The sequence below is a fragment of the Anguilla rostrata genome, chromosome 9, assembly GCF_018555375.3.
Source record: "Anguilla rostrata isolate EN2019 chromosome 9, ASM1855537v3, whole genome shotgun sequence".
Classification (NCBI taxonomy): domain Eukaryota; kingdom Metazoa; phylum Chordata; class Actinopteri; order Anguilliformes; family Anguillidae; genus Anguilla; species Anguilla rostrata.
The window spans coordinates 24,395,718-24,413,699 of NC_057941.1; the positions used below are offsets into that span (position 1 = coordinate 24,395,718).

General features: G+C 41.0%; 2 protein-coding genes across 4 annotated transcripts; both read left to right on the plus strand.

Annotated features, from left to right (window-relative positions):
• The first annotated feature begins 3,697 nt into the window (after positions 1-3,697).
• tiprl (TIP41, TOR signaling pathway regulator-like (S. cerevisiae)) lies at positions 3,698-9,282 on the plus strand. Of its 2 annotated transcripts, none has more exons than XM_064351207.1 (8): positions 3,698-3,854; positions 5,994-6,121; positions 6,395-6,574; positions 6,817-6,916; positions 7,045-7,176; positions 7,674-7,769; positions 7,994-8,056; positions 8,541-9,282. In XM_064351207.1, exons 2-8 carry the CDS (start codon positions 6,018-6,020, stop codon positions 8,670-8,672), a joined length of 807 nt encoding a protein of 268 aa, XP_064207277.1. In that variant the 5' UTR covers positions 3,698-3,854; positions 5,994-6,017; the 3' UTR covers positions 8,673-9,282. The 2 variants fall into 2 exon arrangements, with proteins under 2 accessions (XP_064207277.1, XP_064207278.1); XM_064351208.1 differs by lacking the exon at positions 3,698-3,854 and adding an exon at positions 5,798-5,911.
• An 836-nt stretch (positions 9,283-10,118) lies between these two features.
• riox2 (ribosomal oxygenase 2) lies at positions 10,119-17,315 on the plus strand. Of its 2 annotated transcripts, none has more exons than XM_064351205.1 (10): positions 10,119-10,276; positions 11,817-12,248; positions 12,385-12,504; positions 13,141-13,269; positions 14,242-14,345; positions 14,809-14,911; positions 16,124-16,292; positions 16,484-16,572; positions 16,702-16,809; positions 17,084-17,315. In XM_064351205.1, the coding sequence occupies exons 2-10, from the start codon at positions 11,823-11,825 to the stop codon at positions 17,240-17,242; spliced, it is 1,407 nt and encodes a 468-aa protein (XP_064207275.1). In that variant the 5' UTR covers positions 10,119-10,276; positions 11,817-11,822; the 3' UTR covers positions 17,243-17,315. The 2 variants fall into 2 exon arrangements, with proteins under 2 accessions (XP_064207275.1, XP_064207276.1); XM_064351206.1 differs by having other exon boundaries at positions 10,155-10,285.
• Positions 17,316-17,982: the final 667 nt, after the last annotated feature.

Consider the following 17,982-nt stretch of genomic DNA (forward strand, 5'->3'; position numbering starts at 1 on the left):
AGGAAACATAATAAATCTGTCAAATCAGATTTCTGGATTTATAAGATATACTTTTATTGAACCCCATGGGGTAATTTGTCCTCTGCATTTGACCCATCCTAGTTACTTAGGAGCAGTGGGCAGCCATAGTGCAGCGCCCGGGGACCAACTCCAGTTCTGAGGCCAGTGCCTTAGTCAAGGGCAACCGCAGGAGCGCACCTAACACGCATGTCTTTGAGTGTGGGAGGAAACCGGAGTACCCAAAGTATACCCACGCGAACACGGGGAGAACATGCATTTTTATTTTAAATGTTTCCTCTGTGAAGCACTTTGTAACTTTTGCTTGGATAAGTGCTAAATAAAGTATATAAGTGCTACACATTTTTTTATTAAATGTAACAGAAATGTGTTCTTCAAAGTTACTTTCACATTGCTGTGGGTCAAGGATGGAACCACTTTTTAAAATATTGTCACAAGAGCAAGCCTATTATAATAGACATGAATGAAGATGAGAGTAAAACTAATTGCCTTCCAAGCTTAAGGTATCTGGAATAAAGTTTATGTCATGTGCCTCAGCTCCCTATTCATTCTCTTGTGGCAGCCATCTTTTTTTCACAAAGCAACTTTTTCTTTTAAAATGAGGGTAAACCTAGGTCATACTTGATCCATACCAAGGATCGTGTCAATATCAACTGCGTTTAATGAGAAAACGTTTCTTAAATAGTATTTTCAACATCGAACAATGGATATAAAGGCTGAATTCCTCTTAACAGTTTTGTTTTTTCAGGTATTGACACCATTCTCATTTTATCTTGTTCATAATGTTGTGCACATTCATTCAGAATATGATTTAAGCCAATAGGCCAATTCTGGATTTAATTAGTGGCATCATTTTCTTATTTTAAACTGTACTGGGGCACTGGGGGTTATTTGAACAGAGGGAAGATCACCCTCTACTGGCCCAACAGCTGAACTTCCAGCAGCAACTTGGTTTTCCCTAGAGGTTTCTGATGCAAATACTAACCATGCCCACACTTGCTTAGCTTCAGCCATTGGGTAGGAGCATGGTACATGGTGGTATGGCTGCTTTACCCTCACATTTGCATTGTATCATCCACTGCAACCCACCCTCCACCTATATACCTATGCACAGTATGTGATAAAACTACAAGGAAAACCATACTTTTTGCACTGTGTTATAAAAAATCACCAATTGTGTCTACAAACCCATTTTTGACTGACTCAAAGATAAGCTAAGGCAGATACACATAGGGTTACCTTCAGAAGAAATATTTAAATAATAAAAATATTTTAGGACAGCTGACAAAAACAATTTCAGTCCTCTCACGTGGATCTGTGAAGCTGAAAATGGCTCAGCATATACGTGATCCATAATCTGCCCTCTGCTTCCTGAGGTTTGGTCTTTGATTACATAGCAACTCTCCTATGAGAACCCCTGACCCAGAGGCTATGGTGTAAATGAACTGGGTTTCCAAAGAATTGGCCTGCCTGCACATTATGTATAGGCTGTGTCTCATGCCCACTGAAAACCATGTGAGAATCACTCATCCACCAGGAAGTCGTTCTTTTTTTTTCTTTTTTTTTGTGAATCTCATACTTGGATCCCAAGTAGTTCATGTGAGAAAGCTGAGCCCTGTATCAGAGTCTAGGCTATGTCATTACCTGAGTAATCAGCTGCAGCTATATTGGGTGATGTCAAGTAACTGCTTCATAAGCAGCCCTGAGCTACTCACTAGCTTTCCTCTAATATGCTGTGCGGCTTGTACTGCCAGAAATAGAAGCTGGGTCGTTGGCTAGTGTACCATAAGACCGCACAGTGCACATTTACTCAGCTGCACTGCTGTCTGTGTGGAAAATGCCAGATCACGTTACAATTAAACTCCACAGTGAGATCTGTGGTGCAGACCATAGGGCTATTGACTCTGAAGCCGTAAACAGACACCCTTGCGGTTGGGGATTTAAACCCCTGCCGTGGCGCTTTCTGTGCTTTGATCCCATCTCTATCTGTTAATCATCCATTCTGTTTGTGACAGTATGCCACAGCTCACTAACATTAATGTTGGCTATCCTTGGCAGCACAATGCACGTGTATATGTACATGCTTGCATTTGTGAATACTAATCAAAATATTGACAATAATAATTGCACTCCCATAAACAACATCACAGAGCAACTGTCACAGCAAGTCCTTCATAGTTCCAGTCCATAATGACCAGAATGCCAATAGCCACAAGGCACTTTGGACTGTGACTATCCCTTTCACATCAACTGAGCATTCATGAAAACAGAACTAAGTATCATAGAGCACATTCATAAAATACAACTCAAAGTGTAGTTTTTCTCTGACAATATACCAGGACATTGTGTTGGACATAGCATAACATAGCCACTTGTTAGCAACTTACTTTTTTAAAGCACATGACGGCTTCTAAATTCACAGTTGAGATATTAATGGGTGTAATTTATCTGGTAGAACAAAATGTGAAAATCTCTGCATCAAAATTTTCACCAACATATTCTACATTTTCCACTATCATCCTAGCAGCTGCTGTGACACAAACAAACATGAATAATGTCAGCCATCATTATATTTTTTTCTCTTGCAATTTCCAGCCAATCCATCCACACGATTGTGCTATGAAAATCCAAAAATGAAAAGAAATTCAAAAATTGACTACATGCAGACATTCTTAACTGAACATTCTAATGCCGATGTAACAATCACTGCAGGAAACTGAAAGTAATGGCGTTCTAGAACACTGACTTAGAATTAAATAAATAAATAACATTCCAAAAAAGCATACTCTACAAAGGGTTAGAGTAAGCAGCAGCTTGTAAAGCAAAGTTAAGACCCCAGCGGCTTATTACCCAATCGTTCTTTGAAATTTATATAGGTCCCATTTTCGGTGGGAACTAGGCTAGTTCCTGAAAAATGACTGGCAGAAATGAGTGCCAGCAGAAATTTGACCAGTAGACTATAATTTGAGTTTTTTCAATTTTTATTTTGCAATGCGTAAACTGAATTATTATATTAAAAATTAATATGAATTCCATAACGTGAATTTGTATTTCGCTATTCGAAATCGCAATGGTTTGAAATTGAATTCGCTATTGCTTTCAATTTCTGCTGGAGCTGATTTCTGCCCATTAGAAGTAGGGTACCCGCACAAACCTGACGTCTATGTTTATGACTGTTAATAAACGCTATGAAATTATGTTCATGTGCACATCCTTCGGAAAAGCTGGTATGAAGTACGTTGCTTTGGACAAACGCGTCTGCCAAATAAATGTAATGCAATGAAACAAAATCGCTGCTGCTTCAAGTGCATTTTCTTGACTCCAAAAGCCGGTTCCATTAGCAGCCATAGTACAGTATACGTCAAAATCCCCTGTAAGTACATGCAATATCCTTCTTTGAACACAAAACTGCCCAAACCAATCGAAAATATACAGTATAAATAATTGGATAATATCCGAAACCCCCCGAAAATTACCCTTCAGAAACATTTTTTTCACCTCCGTTTCCCTTCCGAACGCATTTCAAAGATGGACTGATGTAAAATTGTACTCAGTTTTTAATTGAAAGTTTAATTCCTATTGATACACTTTAAACTTTATGTTATCATTCACATGCCATGGAATATTGCGTTATTTTAAATTATATAAATGAAATACATAGAATAAATGACGTTTACTGAAAAAACAATCACCTAATGGAGAGACGGAACCACCAACTGAAAATTGTGGTTGCATCGGAGGCCATTTTCTGAAGCTCTGTGAAGAGATAGCCTACTTAGCGCTACATAATCAGTTTTTATTAAACAGCTTATGTGCGAATATAAACAGAAGACGAGGTAGGTTGCACCCTTTGATCGCTGTTTTGGGTGAAATAAAATGTTTCTAATGAACACTTTGCTGTTTTAAGTGAACTTGTCTTTTTAGTTATACGGGATTTTAAAGAGAATGTTTTAGCTAGCTGTAGGTAATTTTAACAAGCAGTTGCAACTACTAGCTTGAACAATGTTAGACAGTGTTTAGTAACCACTTGGTAGTCGAATGAGAGGAATTACTGTGTTCTGCAAGGTGTCTGCCTTGCTGATGTCATGTTAAAACTGGAGTGCATGTCTGAAAGCGTAGTCCGCAACTGCACATTCTGCCTCCTCAAACTCAGCGAGCTACATGTATTGTATATGTATCGTTGTAACTTTCAAACAGTCTGATTTTTCAAAACGAATTTGATCTCTCGGCATTTCAAGGGGGTTTCGTGGAGACATTACCTGCCCCATTCCATCCTTTCTCTTCCCAGAAACACATGTACTCTCCGTCTTAGTAAAGATTGGTACATACTTCAACGTCCCTCCCTGTCCTTGCTGGCTTAACTATTATGAAAATAGCCTTTATTTTAAACGACCCAAACGGAATAGTACGATGCGTTATTTGTTTGTACCTCTGTGCCAAATACTGTATTTAATGGCTTCACGGGTGTTTCTGATTAGTCAGGTGTGTTGAATTGCTTCTTTTCTGGAACCAGATCTAGTATAAGGGAGCTTTCAGTATCTAGTCTTGTTTCTAGGCTTTTGATTTCATTTTGAGTGTGCTGTTGGCGTTGGTCAGCTTAAGGAACGGAGTTGTGCCAGTTAAAGTCAAGAAAGCAATAATGAGGATGAGGGTGAGGGGGGGGGGGGGGGGGGGGGAGTCAGAGACATAGGCCGAACCGTAGGCTTACCAAAACCATCCGTTTGAAACATCATTATGAGATGCCTAGTGAGCTCAGTAATCTCAAATGGCCTGGTAGGCGAGGAAGTCTCCTGCAGTTGATGACCAAGAATACAGTACAGAGGGAAATCCAGGGAAAAAATAAATATGGCTTTGTGCCAAATGTTAATTACTTTCAATTTAATATGTTTCGACTGACAGTCTCTTCATAAATGCAGCATAGCATACAATATCCTCTGCTTTCTGCTGCCATATCCATATAATTCTTTGTTGATGCTTATCAAGTTGGATTCATTAAAATTTTATATATGGCATTTTTCATACTTAAGGCAGCTGCATTGCAACACCCTGCCCCCTTCCCCTCATTGCTTTTTAATTGATTTTATTGAAAAGATTAAATCATATTAAAAAATCACTTCTCTTACTCACTTTTCAAATGCACCACAGATGCAGGTGAGTCTGGCCACAATCTTTGTAGGCTTATAGGAAGCTGGCAAACTATTGCTAAAATAACAATCATAGAAAAAATTAAATCCAATTCACATGCACAGGCAAGCTACTATATAGCCAGGATGTTTCCCAGGTAGTGATGATAAACTAGGCTTTGGCTTTGCTAGATTGCAGTGTCTCAGTATGTCTTTTGAAGTCTTTCAACCCACTGTTGGCAATTTAAGTCTCTAGTACTGCAGGTGATGCAATGACTTTTAAACATGTGAAGCTATAAGTTTTCAGTTTATGAGATTTAGAGATAGATTGCAGCATTTACGGTAGCTTCAATAGACGCCAAGCCATGTTTGCTAACGCCTACTTAGTTCTCTGCTGTAAGAAAATGAATGATGACTGGGACATTTGTAAATCTGACTGTTAAGCTATGATAGACAGACAATGAACCTATGATAAATGCATATCCCTTCACTTTTCCCTTGTACAGAGAAAAGTGAGGCGGGTGCTACCACTTCAGTGAGGTTGTACTATAAGACTAACCAGGTTGACACACTGATGTGATCCACATACAAAGGACGTGTTTTGTTAATAAACCAATAGTCAGACACTACTTCTGAGAAGTTATAATTTTGTATAGGTGGGGATTAATTTGGGAGGTAGCAGTTCAACCAAGTCAGCCATTGAACTGACACAATACTGGAAAGAAATTTTCTAAAACCAACAAGATTGCAGGAAAGCAATCTCACTAATTGTAAGTTCCCTTGTGGCTACCTACCGTAATTTGTTATCACAAACAGAAGATTTTTATTGAATTTAATTGTATGTGCTTTCAGAGTCTGCTGGCCCGTTTGTCAGCCATGATGTCCCATGGATTTAAAAGTAGTAAGCAAGACTTTACATTTGGACCATGGAAGGTTACGGCAGAAAAAACCCACATCATGAAATCTAAAGACATTGAGCGGTAAGTGTCTCCCCCTAAGCATGCTGCTGTAAGGAAACCATTGAGAAAGTAGCAGTTCATTAATAACATAAATACATTTCACTGTTATGTTTCCCCACACATTCGTCTTCCTTTGTGAACTGACTTGGTTAACATTTTGCTTGTACATTTCTGATGTGTTCGCCTTAAGAACTGGCATGAGAATGAATTGCATGAGCTGACAGATCATAACTCCAGGCCACTTTTGGGCTGTCAGAACGATATGTAATTTTTGTTCTCGCTGCACGGCCTCAGTCTAGCTGAAGAAATGCACATGCCTGCCCTGCCCGAGATGCTTTTCGGGGACAATGTGCTGCGCATTCAGCATACGGACAACTTTGGGATCGAGTTCAACGCCATCGACGCCCTGAAATGCGTCAACAACCTGCAGGAATCTGTAAAAGTGGCCTGTGCTCAGGAATGGCAGGAGAGCAGGTAAGCTCCTGCTTCAGACAGTGAGACTGTCACTGTTAAACTTCATGGGGTTAGAATTACTTCAGACAGTGAGACTGTTACTGTCAAACTTCATGGGGTTAGAATTACTTCAGACAGTGAGACTGTTACTGTCAAACTTCATGGGGTTAGAATTACTTCAGACAGTGAGACTGTTACTGTCAAACTTCATTTTAAAAATCTGTTACACATCGGCACGTCTCTTCTCTTTGGAATACATAAAGAGCTGATTCAGAGCACTCCAAAGAGGTGGTGAAACGCTATGACTGGACATATACCACAGACTACAAAGGAACCTTACTAGGGGACGCAGTGAAGATGAAGGTAATACATACAGTATTTTCCTCTTAACTGCGTAAAAACCTTCAAATGGGCACCAAAAATAGCAGTTACATCACCATTTGTGCATTATTTTGGTGTAGTAAATCAGTTTTTCCCCTCTTCACATTCAGGTGGTGCCCACAACGGAGCGCATCGATATGGAGCGGCTAAAAGCACGAGAGCAGATCATGTTCTTTGAGGACGTTTTGCTTTTTGAGGACGAGCTCCATGACCACGGCGTCTCCATGATCAGTGTTAAGATCGTGAGTAACAACCTGGCGAGTGGCGTGGTCCATTTGGTCTCCCCCAAACCCCCCCCGCCGCAATGTCTCATAGTCAAATTTAATGACTCATTTTTATTTATTTTTAATTTCAATATGTGGTTAATAGGTTCACGACAATTTAGAAATAAGAACAAATGGGTGCCAACCACACACATAGGTTTAAAGGGAGAGAGGGAGACATGTCATCCCCAATATTTTCCTATGAATTGATTGCTTGCGTCTTTGCTTTATACCTGTCTGAATACAGCAAAAAATACATGATGAGGGAGGTTGAGATTGTCAGAGAAAATATGTGAACTTCATTCATTCAAACCATGAATTAATGTAGGCATTACACAGAGAACTGTATGGTCTTTAGTCCTAACCCCTTTCCCAATTTTATATGTGCAGTATTTAAGGTTGGGCAGATCATAAATTTAAAGGTCGGGAACTACTTTTGGTTGACATCGACTGTGTTCCCTTTTCTTCCTTTAAAGAGAGTGATGCCCACCGGTTTCTTTGTGCTGCTGCGGTTCTTCTTGCGGGTCGATGGGGTGTTAATCCGAATCAACGACACTCGGCTTTATCATGAGGCAAGTAGTCCCTATGGAACCAGCCATAGCCACTAGTTAAAAAATGACAAAAAAAATGTTGTTAATGTGACGTATCTAAAATCTAACTACTCCACAAACTGGTTTATTGAACAATTGAAACTTTGTGCAGTACTACGCATTGTGTGATTGTGTTCATATTCAGTTTAATTAATTAATGGATACCGGCATACAGGTTAACGTAGAACAGTTAATTTTGCTTGCAGGCTGGTAAGGATTATATGCTGAGAGAGTTCACGACTCGAGAAAGCAAAGTTTCAGCACTACAGGTAAGATTTTGCATCTCTGCACCTTGTTACGGCAGAGTGTGCTAAATGGTCCGTTTGACTGTTAACTGGGCTATAATTTGTATAATGACAGTGCTGCTCACGGCAGTAAATGTGTGAAGCTCGGACCAGCACTCTGCGCACTGAGGAAGCTTTGGTTATATACTCATACCTAACTGTTATAAGGACCGAAGGCACAGATATTATGTCTCATATGGATTTTCTTGATTACCATCGCTTGAATATCTGTACATATAATTCAATGAAAAGTTAGTATAATCAGACCAAAAACCATTCTAATACAACCCATACCTCATACGCGAAATCAGAAGTGACCTATAGATCAGGCTCCCACAGTTTTACGCATTGCCATAGTTTATTCATTAATATTCATTACCCTAGCTTTAAGGAGAATTTATCACTGTCAGGTGAATTGAAGTTCCCCCCCCCCCCCCAACCTTTTGTGTTGACCACACTTTTCTTGCAGCATGTTTCCCCTGCTCTATTCACGGACCCCAACGAGATTTGCCAGCTATTGCCTCTGAAGCTGACGGAGTGTGAGAAGCTGGAGTTCCCAGAGATGAGCTCCCATTCTGGGTGTACAGACGCGGCGCAGTGACAGACCGCCGCAGATCTGCATAGTGGAGGAGGAGGAAGCCTGATGTCTGAAGCTCAGTGGCTTCATCTAGACTCCTCACCGTGGGTGTGGTGACACCCAGGCAGGCACAGCCGCCCTGCTTCCATGTGACATCAGCATTTCAGACGGAGAGGAACCTATAGACTTTTTTTCCTCCCTCAGACTCACTCGTGAAACTTTCCTGCTTGTCTTAGATGGAACTTCTCATTAGTATAGTGAAGGGATCTTTTATTTCATAATTTAATATTACTTCTTTCATGAGCACTTGTAACAATGTCCTTGTCATTTGTTACTTAATCACCTGTAAATGTTTGAAAATGAAAATGAGAGATACTGAACTATGTTTTACTATGGAGAACCATTAAATTGGGGGAAACGATTACTGTAAATCACAAGATATAGCTTGGCATTTTGAAGTAGAACAGTTTTAATTTACACTTCTTGATCTTGATACAACACAACAAGGTACATAAGTGCATACGTAGAATTACGTGAATTCCCATTCGGTGCTATTTTGGTCTTATGTGCACAGGGCCACTGCAAAATGCATTTTAAATTGCTATCAACCATCTATCACTCAATTAAAATAAAACAGGAGAATACTGTTGTATTTTTGAAGTTGGCCATAGTGGGGACTGTGGGTTTATTGCCTGCCCATCTTTGTTGAATAAATTGGTGTATTATTCATGTATAAATAATTACTCTCACATCCAACCATATTTTTTAATCAATAAACTAATTATGTTGTGTTGATAATTTGCTTGTTTTTTAAATGCACTTTGTAGCTATTGTAATTTAACTTTTGAGAGGACATTGCAGTCACAGTAAGTAGTATTAAACTTTAACATGTTTCTAATTGTACTGTTTTCTAATTACCTGAACTTAACACTTGGAAAACAAGATGTAAACGCCCCTACGTCTGCAGAAAACGTCATTGTGACTATTGAATGGCTTGTATTGGAAAGATTTTTCCGGTTGATATTTTTTCCCCAGTATAAACTATCATCAGTTCTTGCCAAACGTCTTAATAAATATGTTAGTAGCAAGCATTTTTTTCCAGCCACCTAGTTAGCGTGATAGTGAAATAGTTTTTTAAGCTGCATTTAAGAACTATTTCACCAAAGGCAAAGCGGAAGTGGTCTTTTTCATCAGCATTATTCGGAGATTAGAATGCATACACATAGAACATAATTATTGAAATAAACAAAAATAGCTGCGTTAAGATAAATATTTGATTAATATTGTTAATATTAAACGATAGAATATTTCAATCGTGTTTCACATTGGTTTAAAAGTAGGCACGTAACTTCGGGTTTTGGTCAGTGATGTGAGAATAATAGGACAGCCAAGTAAAGCGTTGTCACAAATAATCCCATAAGAATTGAAAGTGCAATCAGTCAGTTTAATGCAATGTTGAGTATTTTCTTTATAAAAATACTATTTTAACAGATAATATAACTTCGACGTATTGCAAGCCATGGTGCGAAGAACCCGGAACCTTCTAAAACAGATTTGTTTCCAGTCTGACATTATTATGGTAGCGGTAGAACAAGTCGCATGTGTACTGCGAAGAACCTAGAAGTACTGTGAGTACAGTGAGTTAGCTGGCATTTTCAGCTTCTCTTGTAATGTATTCGCATCAATGGACTTTAATGCGTACTTGAATTATATTATTGTGATATGCAAGACCTAGCGATTATTTGTATTCTGTTTTTGAAAGCCACTCAAGTTTAATAGAGCTATAAAATGTTAATCTTCTGGATGTACCTAAAATAATTTACTGGCTATAGATTTCTAGCCATTATCGGGTTGAAATACTGGCTATTTCCGTGTTGACTTACTGTACTAGTTTAATCAGTTTTTTAGGGATAGCCCTTTCCATAGTTTTACCAATTCTTGGCTGTAAAGTAGGCATTATTAAAAGCTAAAAAAAAAAAAAAGAAAAGAAAGGGATACTCAAATATGGCCCTCGAGGCCAGTACTTAGTCCTGCTGGTCTATTTTTTCTGCCCGGTCGTTAATTAATCGATTAACGCCACTGATTGGCCAGAAATTGAAATCAGCCAGGTTTAAATCATTCCTGATTAGATGGGATGGATGTAAACTATGATTACTGCTGGCCTTGAGGACTACATTTGAGTATCCGTTCATGCAACTCTGGAGTTCTGTTTGGATACTGATCACTATTGACACTCCTTCAATGTTGAAACATTTTCTTATGATATAATCCTCAACTGAAATCCAGTTCACTCTAGTGAACTCCAGAATTAACTTTACACCTCTGTCATAGATTGGAGTAAAAATAGTAATCTTGTGATGACACCACTGTAGATTATGCTCATCCACCGCAACAAAGTTACAGAAATCAATCCAGTGTTCTGTTTGCTGGAATGCTTAAATGGCCATGTACCTGGGAAATTAGATTTAACATCAATGCCAAAGTTCCCAACAGCTTACCTTGTTGCATTGTGCACAATATGAACCCTAAAGTTCACGGCAACTGCATCCTTTCGAGAGAGTTTCAATTTTGTGTGTTGTTTCCCTAATTAATGTTTGCAGCGTATGCAGGAAGTTTATTCAGGTCATACTAGATAGGCCATTTAAAGCTTGTTTAATTGTGTGATATTTGCACATGAGCCTGTCTTCCTGTTTACTGACATCCACATCACACTGATGCAATGCATAGAAGGCACAAAAATCGGCTTCTCTTTTGACCACTCTGGGTTCTCTGAAGTGCATTTCTCAGACAATTTTCCATAGCTACAAATGGAATGCAACCTTGGTCCTTTTTGACTTTTTTAATACTAATGAAATGTGATTGTTGTGATTTGTCAAATACAGAAACAATTAAGATACAGTTTTTAAAATCTTGTGTGATTTAATGATTAATTGATTGTTTTTTTAATCTACATATAGAACAGAGGACAAATCTGGGCTGTGCAGCATAAATCTTGACAAATAAGAGTTTGTTTTGCTCTTTAGGTAGTTAGTACCAGTGACATCCAACAGTCACTAGCCCGATCTAATTTACAATTAATTAGACATTTTTTTGTTAGCCATTTATTGACAGGTGGAAATCAAGTGTATTGGGGTCAAACAAAGTACACAACAAAATCATGTCTTTCAGCCACTGATGCCTAAGAAAGGGAACCCAGCTGCAGCGGAGGGGGAGGAGGTCCCCTCAAAGCAGAGGAAAACTGACCCCAACGGCGTGCCTCCTCCCCTCAGTTTCACCAGCCCCACCAGCCTGTTTGAGAGCCTGATCGCACCCCTGGGCCTGCAGGAGTTCTTCCAGGAGTACTGGGAAAAGAAGCCCCTGCACCTCCAGAGGTCAGACCCTGGACTGGCCACCTACTACCGGTCACTCTTCCAACTCTCTGACCTGAAGGCACTGTGCGCACAGGGTATTGAGTATGACAGGGACGTCATCCTGTGCCGATGTGTCAACGGCAAGAAGAAGGTGATAAGCAAGCAGGGCCGTGTAAACCACAGCCACCTGAAGAAAGATTTTGACCAGAAGAAAGTTACTATACAGTTCCACCAGCCACAGAGGTTCCAGGTGAGAATTAGAAGAGTGTTTATACACTTATCCTTAGTTTTTAAGCAGGCAGATGGCTTTAATCACTTTACCTTTGTGGAAACTCTAGTTTTCTAATTTTGTGGGCTTCAAGGATTTTCATTTACTTTGTGTTCAGGACGAGCTGTGGCAGATCCAGGAGAAGCTTGAGTGTTTCTTCGGCGCCCTGGTTGGGTCAAACGTATACATCACACCGCAGGGGTCCCAGGGGCTTCCGCCTCATTACGACGATGTTGAGGTGTGGTGTCGAGGGACAAGAGAGTCTTAAATGGAACATCTTCCACTGGGATAAAAATATGATCTTAGAGAATGGGAAAAGAATGGCATCTTTTGTTTGGTCCCTGTTTCAGAAGTCCTTGCTTTTTAATATTTGCTTTTTAAAAAGACAATGGCCTGAGTTTATAAACACAACTGAGCTGTGATTGCTGGCTGTCTGGCTTCAAACTCTCCCTCTTTGATGGTGCACTGACTGTTCTTAGGATCCAGGGGTGTGGTTTTTCAAGGTTATTGTTTTGTATTAATGTATTTGAATTCAGCTGAATGCCTTGGTTTCAAATCAGTTTGGTGACTGCTATAAGCCCTGGATACAAAAACGGTTCTCTGCCCCTTAAAAAAGAGAGGCCTTGCAGCCACAGAACCAGTAAGCCCATAGTGTATTGCTCAGATGTATCTATATTAAGGGCTCTGCCTTTTTAAATTCAAGTGACAGAAAAAATGATGCAGTTTTCAAACAGGAACCAAAAGAGAAATACTCTAAATTTACCATTCTATCCCATTCTAGTTCTTTTTTTGAATGGAGGTCCCCTTGATGCTTTAATTCTCCCAGCACCTTTGTCTCTCGTCTTTGACACATTGTGTGCCCTGCCTGCCACAGGTCTTCGTCCTGCAGCTGGAGGGGGAGAAACACTGGCGTCTCTATCAGCCCACAGTTCCCCTGGCCCGTGAATACAGCCTGGAGCCAGAGGAGCGGATTGGCAGTCCCACTCATGACATCACACTTAAGGTGCAGTGCTGAGGGTCAAGTCTGAGTACAAACCCTTTCACACGCCTACTACACAACTGCTCAGCTAGTCACATTAACAAATGCCACCTGTTGCAGTGAACGGTTGGCCCGTAACTGTTTTTAAAGCACTTAATCTTATGCCGGGCAGTTTCTACTGTCCTGTAGATTCCTAAATACTAATTTTTGACATGAAATTAGTTTTTTCTGTTTTGGTTTATTTAAGCATTGTTTTGTAAACAAATTTGTGAACAAATTTACATTAAAAAGGCAATGATGATTCTTCATTGTCAAAACAATATAACTGGACAATGCATAGTTTAAGATTTTTTTTTGATTGTTTGTCATACTTTATTGATCCCTATTGGGGGAATTCACATTGTCACCCACAGTGCAACACATATCCGTCATTCAGAGACTTAAAAACAAGTTGCAGCTATCAGCACACTGTACTGTACAGTGTTTGTTAAAGTAGGCAGGAACCGTTATGTCACTTTGCATCTTGTAATATAAGCTGACCACAAAAAACATGCCTGAGGCTTTTGAAATTCCCATGCAGAGTGTGCTGCCATGTTGCGTCAACTTTTCACTGTGCATTGCTATGAAATATATGGGATCAGGGGAGATATGTCTATATCTTTCATCACATACACATACTGTTTTTGCTTATATGATTCTATAACTAGGAAACATACAGTAGGATCTTTAAACCTTTGCTAGTCCTCATGAATGATGTGTTGAAGAACCCTGATACACTGAGTGAAATAAACCAGAAGTTTTGCTTCAAATGCTCCAGAGTCTCACAGACACAGAGACAGCATCTCCCTGGTCCCAAATATAGGCCACTGACTGCAGTCTTTTTGCATGGCAATGTATTCATCCAATGCATACTCAGACTACTCAGTGGAGCGATGCTGTAAATCTAGTTGGTCCTGAGAAGTGAATGGTGTTCCATTTCATTATTTCCCCCCACAGGCAGGAGATCTGCTTTATTTTCCCAGAGGAACGATCCACCAGGCTGACACGCCAGTGGGGGTGGATCACTCCACCCATCTTACCATCAGCACCTACCAGAAGACGTACGTGGGACCCGTGGGTGTAACCCTGCAACCATACTAAACTAACAATATAAAATTCAGTTCGCTACCAGAATTCATTTTTGTTGTTTTTTTGTTGCATACATCAACAGTTGATCCGGTTATAAATTGTTTGATCTGAAGTGAATGCGGTCACAAATTTGAGAAGCAGATTTAATGCATTTTATTTCTCTTGTCTGCCTGAAATTTTTTTTTGATGTGTCCACTACCTGTTGTTTTTCGTGGTTGTCAGAACAACACAGTACTTTCTTTCACACACCTTTGTTTGTGTTATGTGAAACACATAGCTGTATCTAGTTGTGTTGCAGTTTTAGCGCATAAGACCTGGACCCCCTGAAAGTGGTGCAGTATTGAAATAGTGCTCTATAGAATTCACACTGGAAGGAAACCTTACTTCATTAATTAGGCTACATGTTGTGTTTTCTTCTTTCTCATTGTGTCCCAGGTCATGGGGGGACTTCCTGCTGGACGTATTTCCCAGCTTCCTGTTTGATTCGATGAAGAGTGACATCACCATGAGAGCGGGCCTGCCCAGGAAGCTCCTAACGGTCAGTCGGCTCTCTCCAGCCCTGCCACCTACGTGCTGTTATTGCTGTTCTCTCTGCAGTAACACAGCAAACCAACCCACCAACACTGTGCTTGAATATGACATTACAAAAGCAATGCTCAGCGACTATATGTGTAAATTTAAGCATATAAATCTTTTTATTGTTCATAATATCATCCAACATTTATATATCCTAGTACATCCATTGGTATGTAGACATTTAATACCTGAAGTCTCTCCTCTTTTTATGTGTTTGTTTTTATAGAACACACTGATTTTCTTGCCTTTTTTTTTTGTTTTTTTGCAGAACAGTCATTCTGAAACATGTCCAGGCAGGCTTTATATTATAACCCACACATTAATTATTTGCTTTTGAAGATCATCACAGGACAAAAACGAGTTGGTTATTATAATACAATCTCAGTGTTCCTCTCTTGAATGCTTTTATCGTTAAAAGAGTTATCAAGCCAAGTTATTGTTCTTACACCCTAGTGTGAGAATGGCCATGATTTATTATTTTATATTCAAAGCAGTTAGGCTTTGATATGTATCTCTGCTGTTACTGAAATATCTCATGCCTCCACAAATGCTTTCATATGATAAATATACACTCACCAGCCACTTCATAAGGTGACAAGAGTGGCACCCGGTGTGGTCTTCTGCTGCTGTAGCCCATCTGCTTCAAGGTTTGATGTGGTGTGCGTTCAGAGATGCTCTTCTGCATACCTCGGTTGTAACAAGTGGTTATTTGAGTTACTGTTGCCTTTCTATCAGCTCGAACCAGTCTGGCCATTCTCCTCTGACCTCTGCCATCAACAAGCCATTTTCGCCCAGAGAACTGCCGCTCACGGGATATTTTCTCTTTTTCGGACCATTCTCAGTAAACCCGAGAGATGGTTGTGCGTGAAAATTCCAGTAGATCAGCAGTTTCTGAAATACTCAAACCAGCCGGTCTGGCACCAACAACCATGCCACGTTCAAAGTCACTTAAATCACCTTTTTTCCCCCATTCTGATGCTTGGTTTGAACGTCAGCAGATCGTCTTGACCATGTCTACATGCCTAAATGCGTTTAGTTGCTGCCACGTGATTGGCTGATTAGATATTTGCGTTAACGGGTGCAGTTTGCAGTTGAACAGGTGGACCTAATGAACTGGCCGGTGAGTGTATATATATGTTTCTGATCTCTGTCTTGTGGGGTTTCACCATGCCAGTTTGCCAGCCCGCCCCCTGGCACTACCAAGCAGCTGTGCTCCTTCATGAGAGACCTGGCGGACAAGATGGAGCAGGGGCAGCTGGAGCCGCGCTCCGCGGGCATGAAGCGGGACTTTGTTTCCAGCAGGCTGCCCCCGTTCCTGCAGGACGACTCGGCCGCCACGCCAGGTCAGGGAACGCCTGCGGTCACGCGTCTGGGCCTGTGTAGTGTTCTGCCCGTTCACCACAGTGGGATGAATGACTCGTTTTTCTCTCTGTGCTTGTGCTTGTGCTTGTGCTTGTGCTTGTGCTTGTGCGTGTGCGTGTGCGTGTGCGTGTGCGTGTGCGTGTGCGTGTGTGCGCCTATATGTGCCTCCCAGCTGGAAAGATGCCTGCGCTTGGAGACCTTGTGTGTGTGAGGTTTACAGACCACATCCTGGTGACGGTGGAGCCCAGCGAGGAGAGAACCGTAAGTGTGTATTAATGGTGAGAGCACAATTCTGTCACGCAATCTTCTTACAAATACCTTTTTTTCCTGCAGCAGCTCTGACAGATCTTTGTGTGTGTGTGTGTGTGTGTGTGTGTGTATGCGCGTTAGGACGAGGCCGTAGAGCTGGTGGTTTTCCTCTTGCACTCCCTGAGCAATAGCAGGGAGACGCACATGATGGGAAATGAGGGTGAAGAGGAAGAGGAAGAGAAACAGGGGGTATGTGACTCTCAGTCTTGGGCCTCATGGTGTGGAGAAAGTGTATTAACCATGCAAAGAATGTTTGATTTGCTTACCAGGACACACGCATTATAAGGTGTTCTTATTCTTTGTAATAAAAGATTGATTACCTGAGCGTCCACTTGTGGTAGGTACAAGCTAGGAATGATCACAGGAAAGTATCATGACATATTTAGTGTATTTTCTATGATATGTAATGATTTTTTATGAGATGTGTGTGGATCCGAGTTCATTCTGTTTTTGTTTTTCTCAGAGTCAGGGCCTGCGCTTTGCTCTCTCGCACCTCCCTGCCCTCAAGCAGCTGCTGAGTGGAGAGCGCCACCTCGTGGCCGATCTACAGCTGGAGCAGGACGCTGACAAGCTCAACCTGGCCCTCTCTCTCTGGAGTGAGGGGCTGCTGACGGTCTGTTAGCAGGACAGGAGACTCATAGCGAACCATTGGCTCTCATTCGTAAATTATTAAAAACACATCAAGGTTCTACAAATGTTTTCTGTGTCATGTTTCATGAGTTAGTAGTTGCGTGTGTGTTTAATGCATAGAGCATATTTTTAATAGAATAGTAAAACCTGATATGTAGAAAGAGTTTTTGGAGACATCCACAACCATGATGTTAACATGCATAACAATAATGGGAGATCAATCAATAGGAGGGTCCAGGTGTGGTGATGGTCAGTCTAGATGGTCAAGCAAAACTCCACGTGGTGATTGGTGGCAACCTTGTCGAATGAAACAATGATACATTGTTGAATATCTGGAGCCTATCCCGCTGTCCTTCTCGTGGGCTTTTCATAAGACCACTTTCCAGCAAGACAGACCACACTCCCTCATGCCACCATAAAACATTAGCTTTATAGCCGGGTTGGAATGTGGCAGTTACATCCCGGGCTGGCCGCAGTAAACGTGAGCGACGATGCGGGCTGATGCGTACGGCGTCCGGGGCTCGAGAGACCGGCGAACGGCCGCGTGCCTTTCCCGGCTCCGAGACAGACTCACACACAAGACACAGAATCTGGAGCCCACGGCTAAGCAGAAATCACAGATGTGCAGCTTGTGTCGCTCTCACACAAGGCAACGCTGCAGCTTACACCCATGCATGTCTGGGTCTGTGACAGATACAAGCTTTACTTTTATGGATCCCTCTGCTCTGAATG

Excerpts from the sequence above, each read along its gene's own strand:
- riox2 (XM_064351205.1), top strand. The coding sequence starts at position 11,823 with ATGCCTAAGAAAGGGAACCCAGCTGCAGCGGAGGGGGAGGAGGTCCCC. Across the intron at positions 12,505-13,140 it reads CTCATTACGACGATGTTGAG|GTCTTCGTCCTGCAGCTGGA; the intron begins GTGTGGTGTCGA and ends TGCCTGCCACAG. Across the intron at positions 13,270-14,241 it reads CTCATGACATCACACTTAAG|GCAGGAGATCTGCTTTATTT; the intron begins GTGCAGTGCTGA and ends TTCCCCCCACAG.
- tiprl (XM_064351207.1), top strand. The coding sequence starts at position 6,018 with ATGATGTCCCATGGATTTAAAAGTAGTAAGCAAGACTTTACATTTGGA. Across the intron at positions 6,575-6,816 it reads CAGGAATGGCAGGAGAGCAG|AGCTGATTCAGAGCACTCCA; the intron begins GTAAGCTCCTGC and ends GAATACATAAAG. Across the intron at positions 6,917-7,044 it reads GGGACGCAGTGAAGATGAAG|GTGGTGCCCACAACGGAGCG; the intron begins GTAATACATACA and ends CTTCACATTCAG.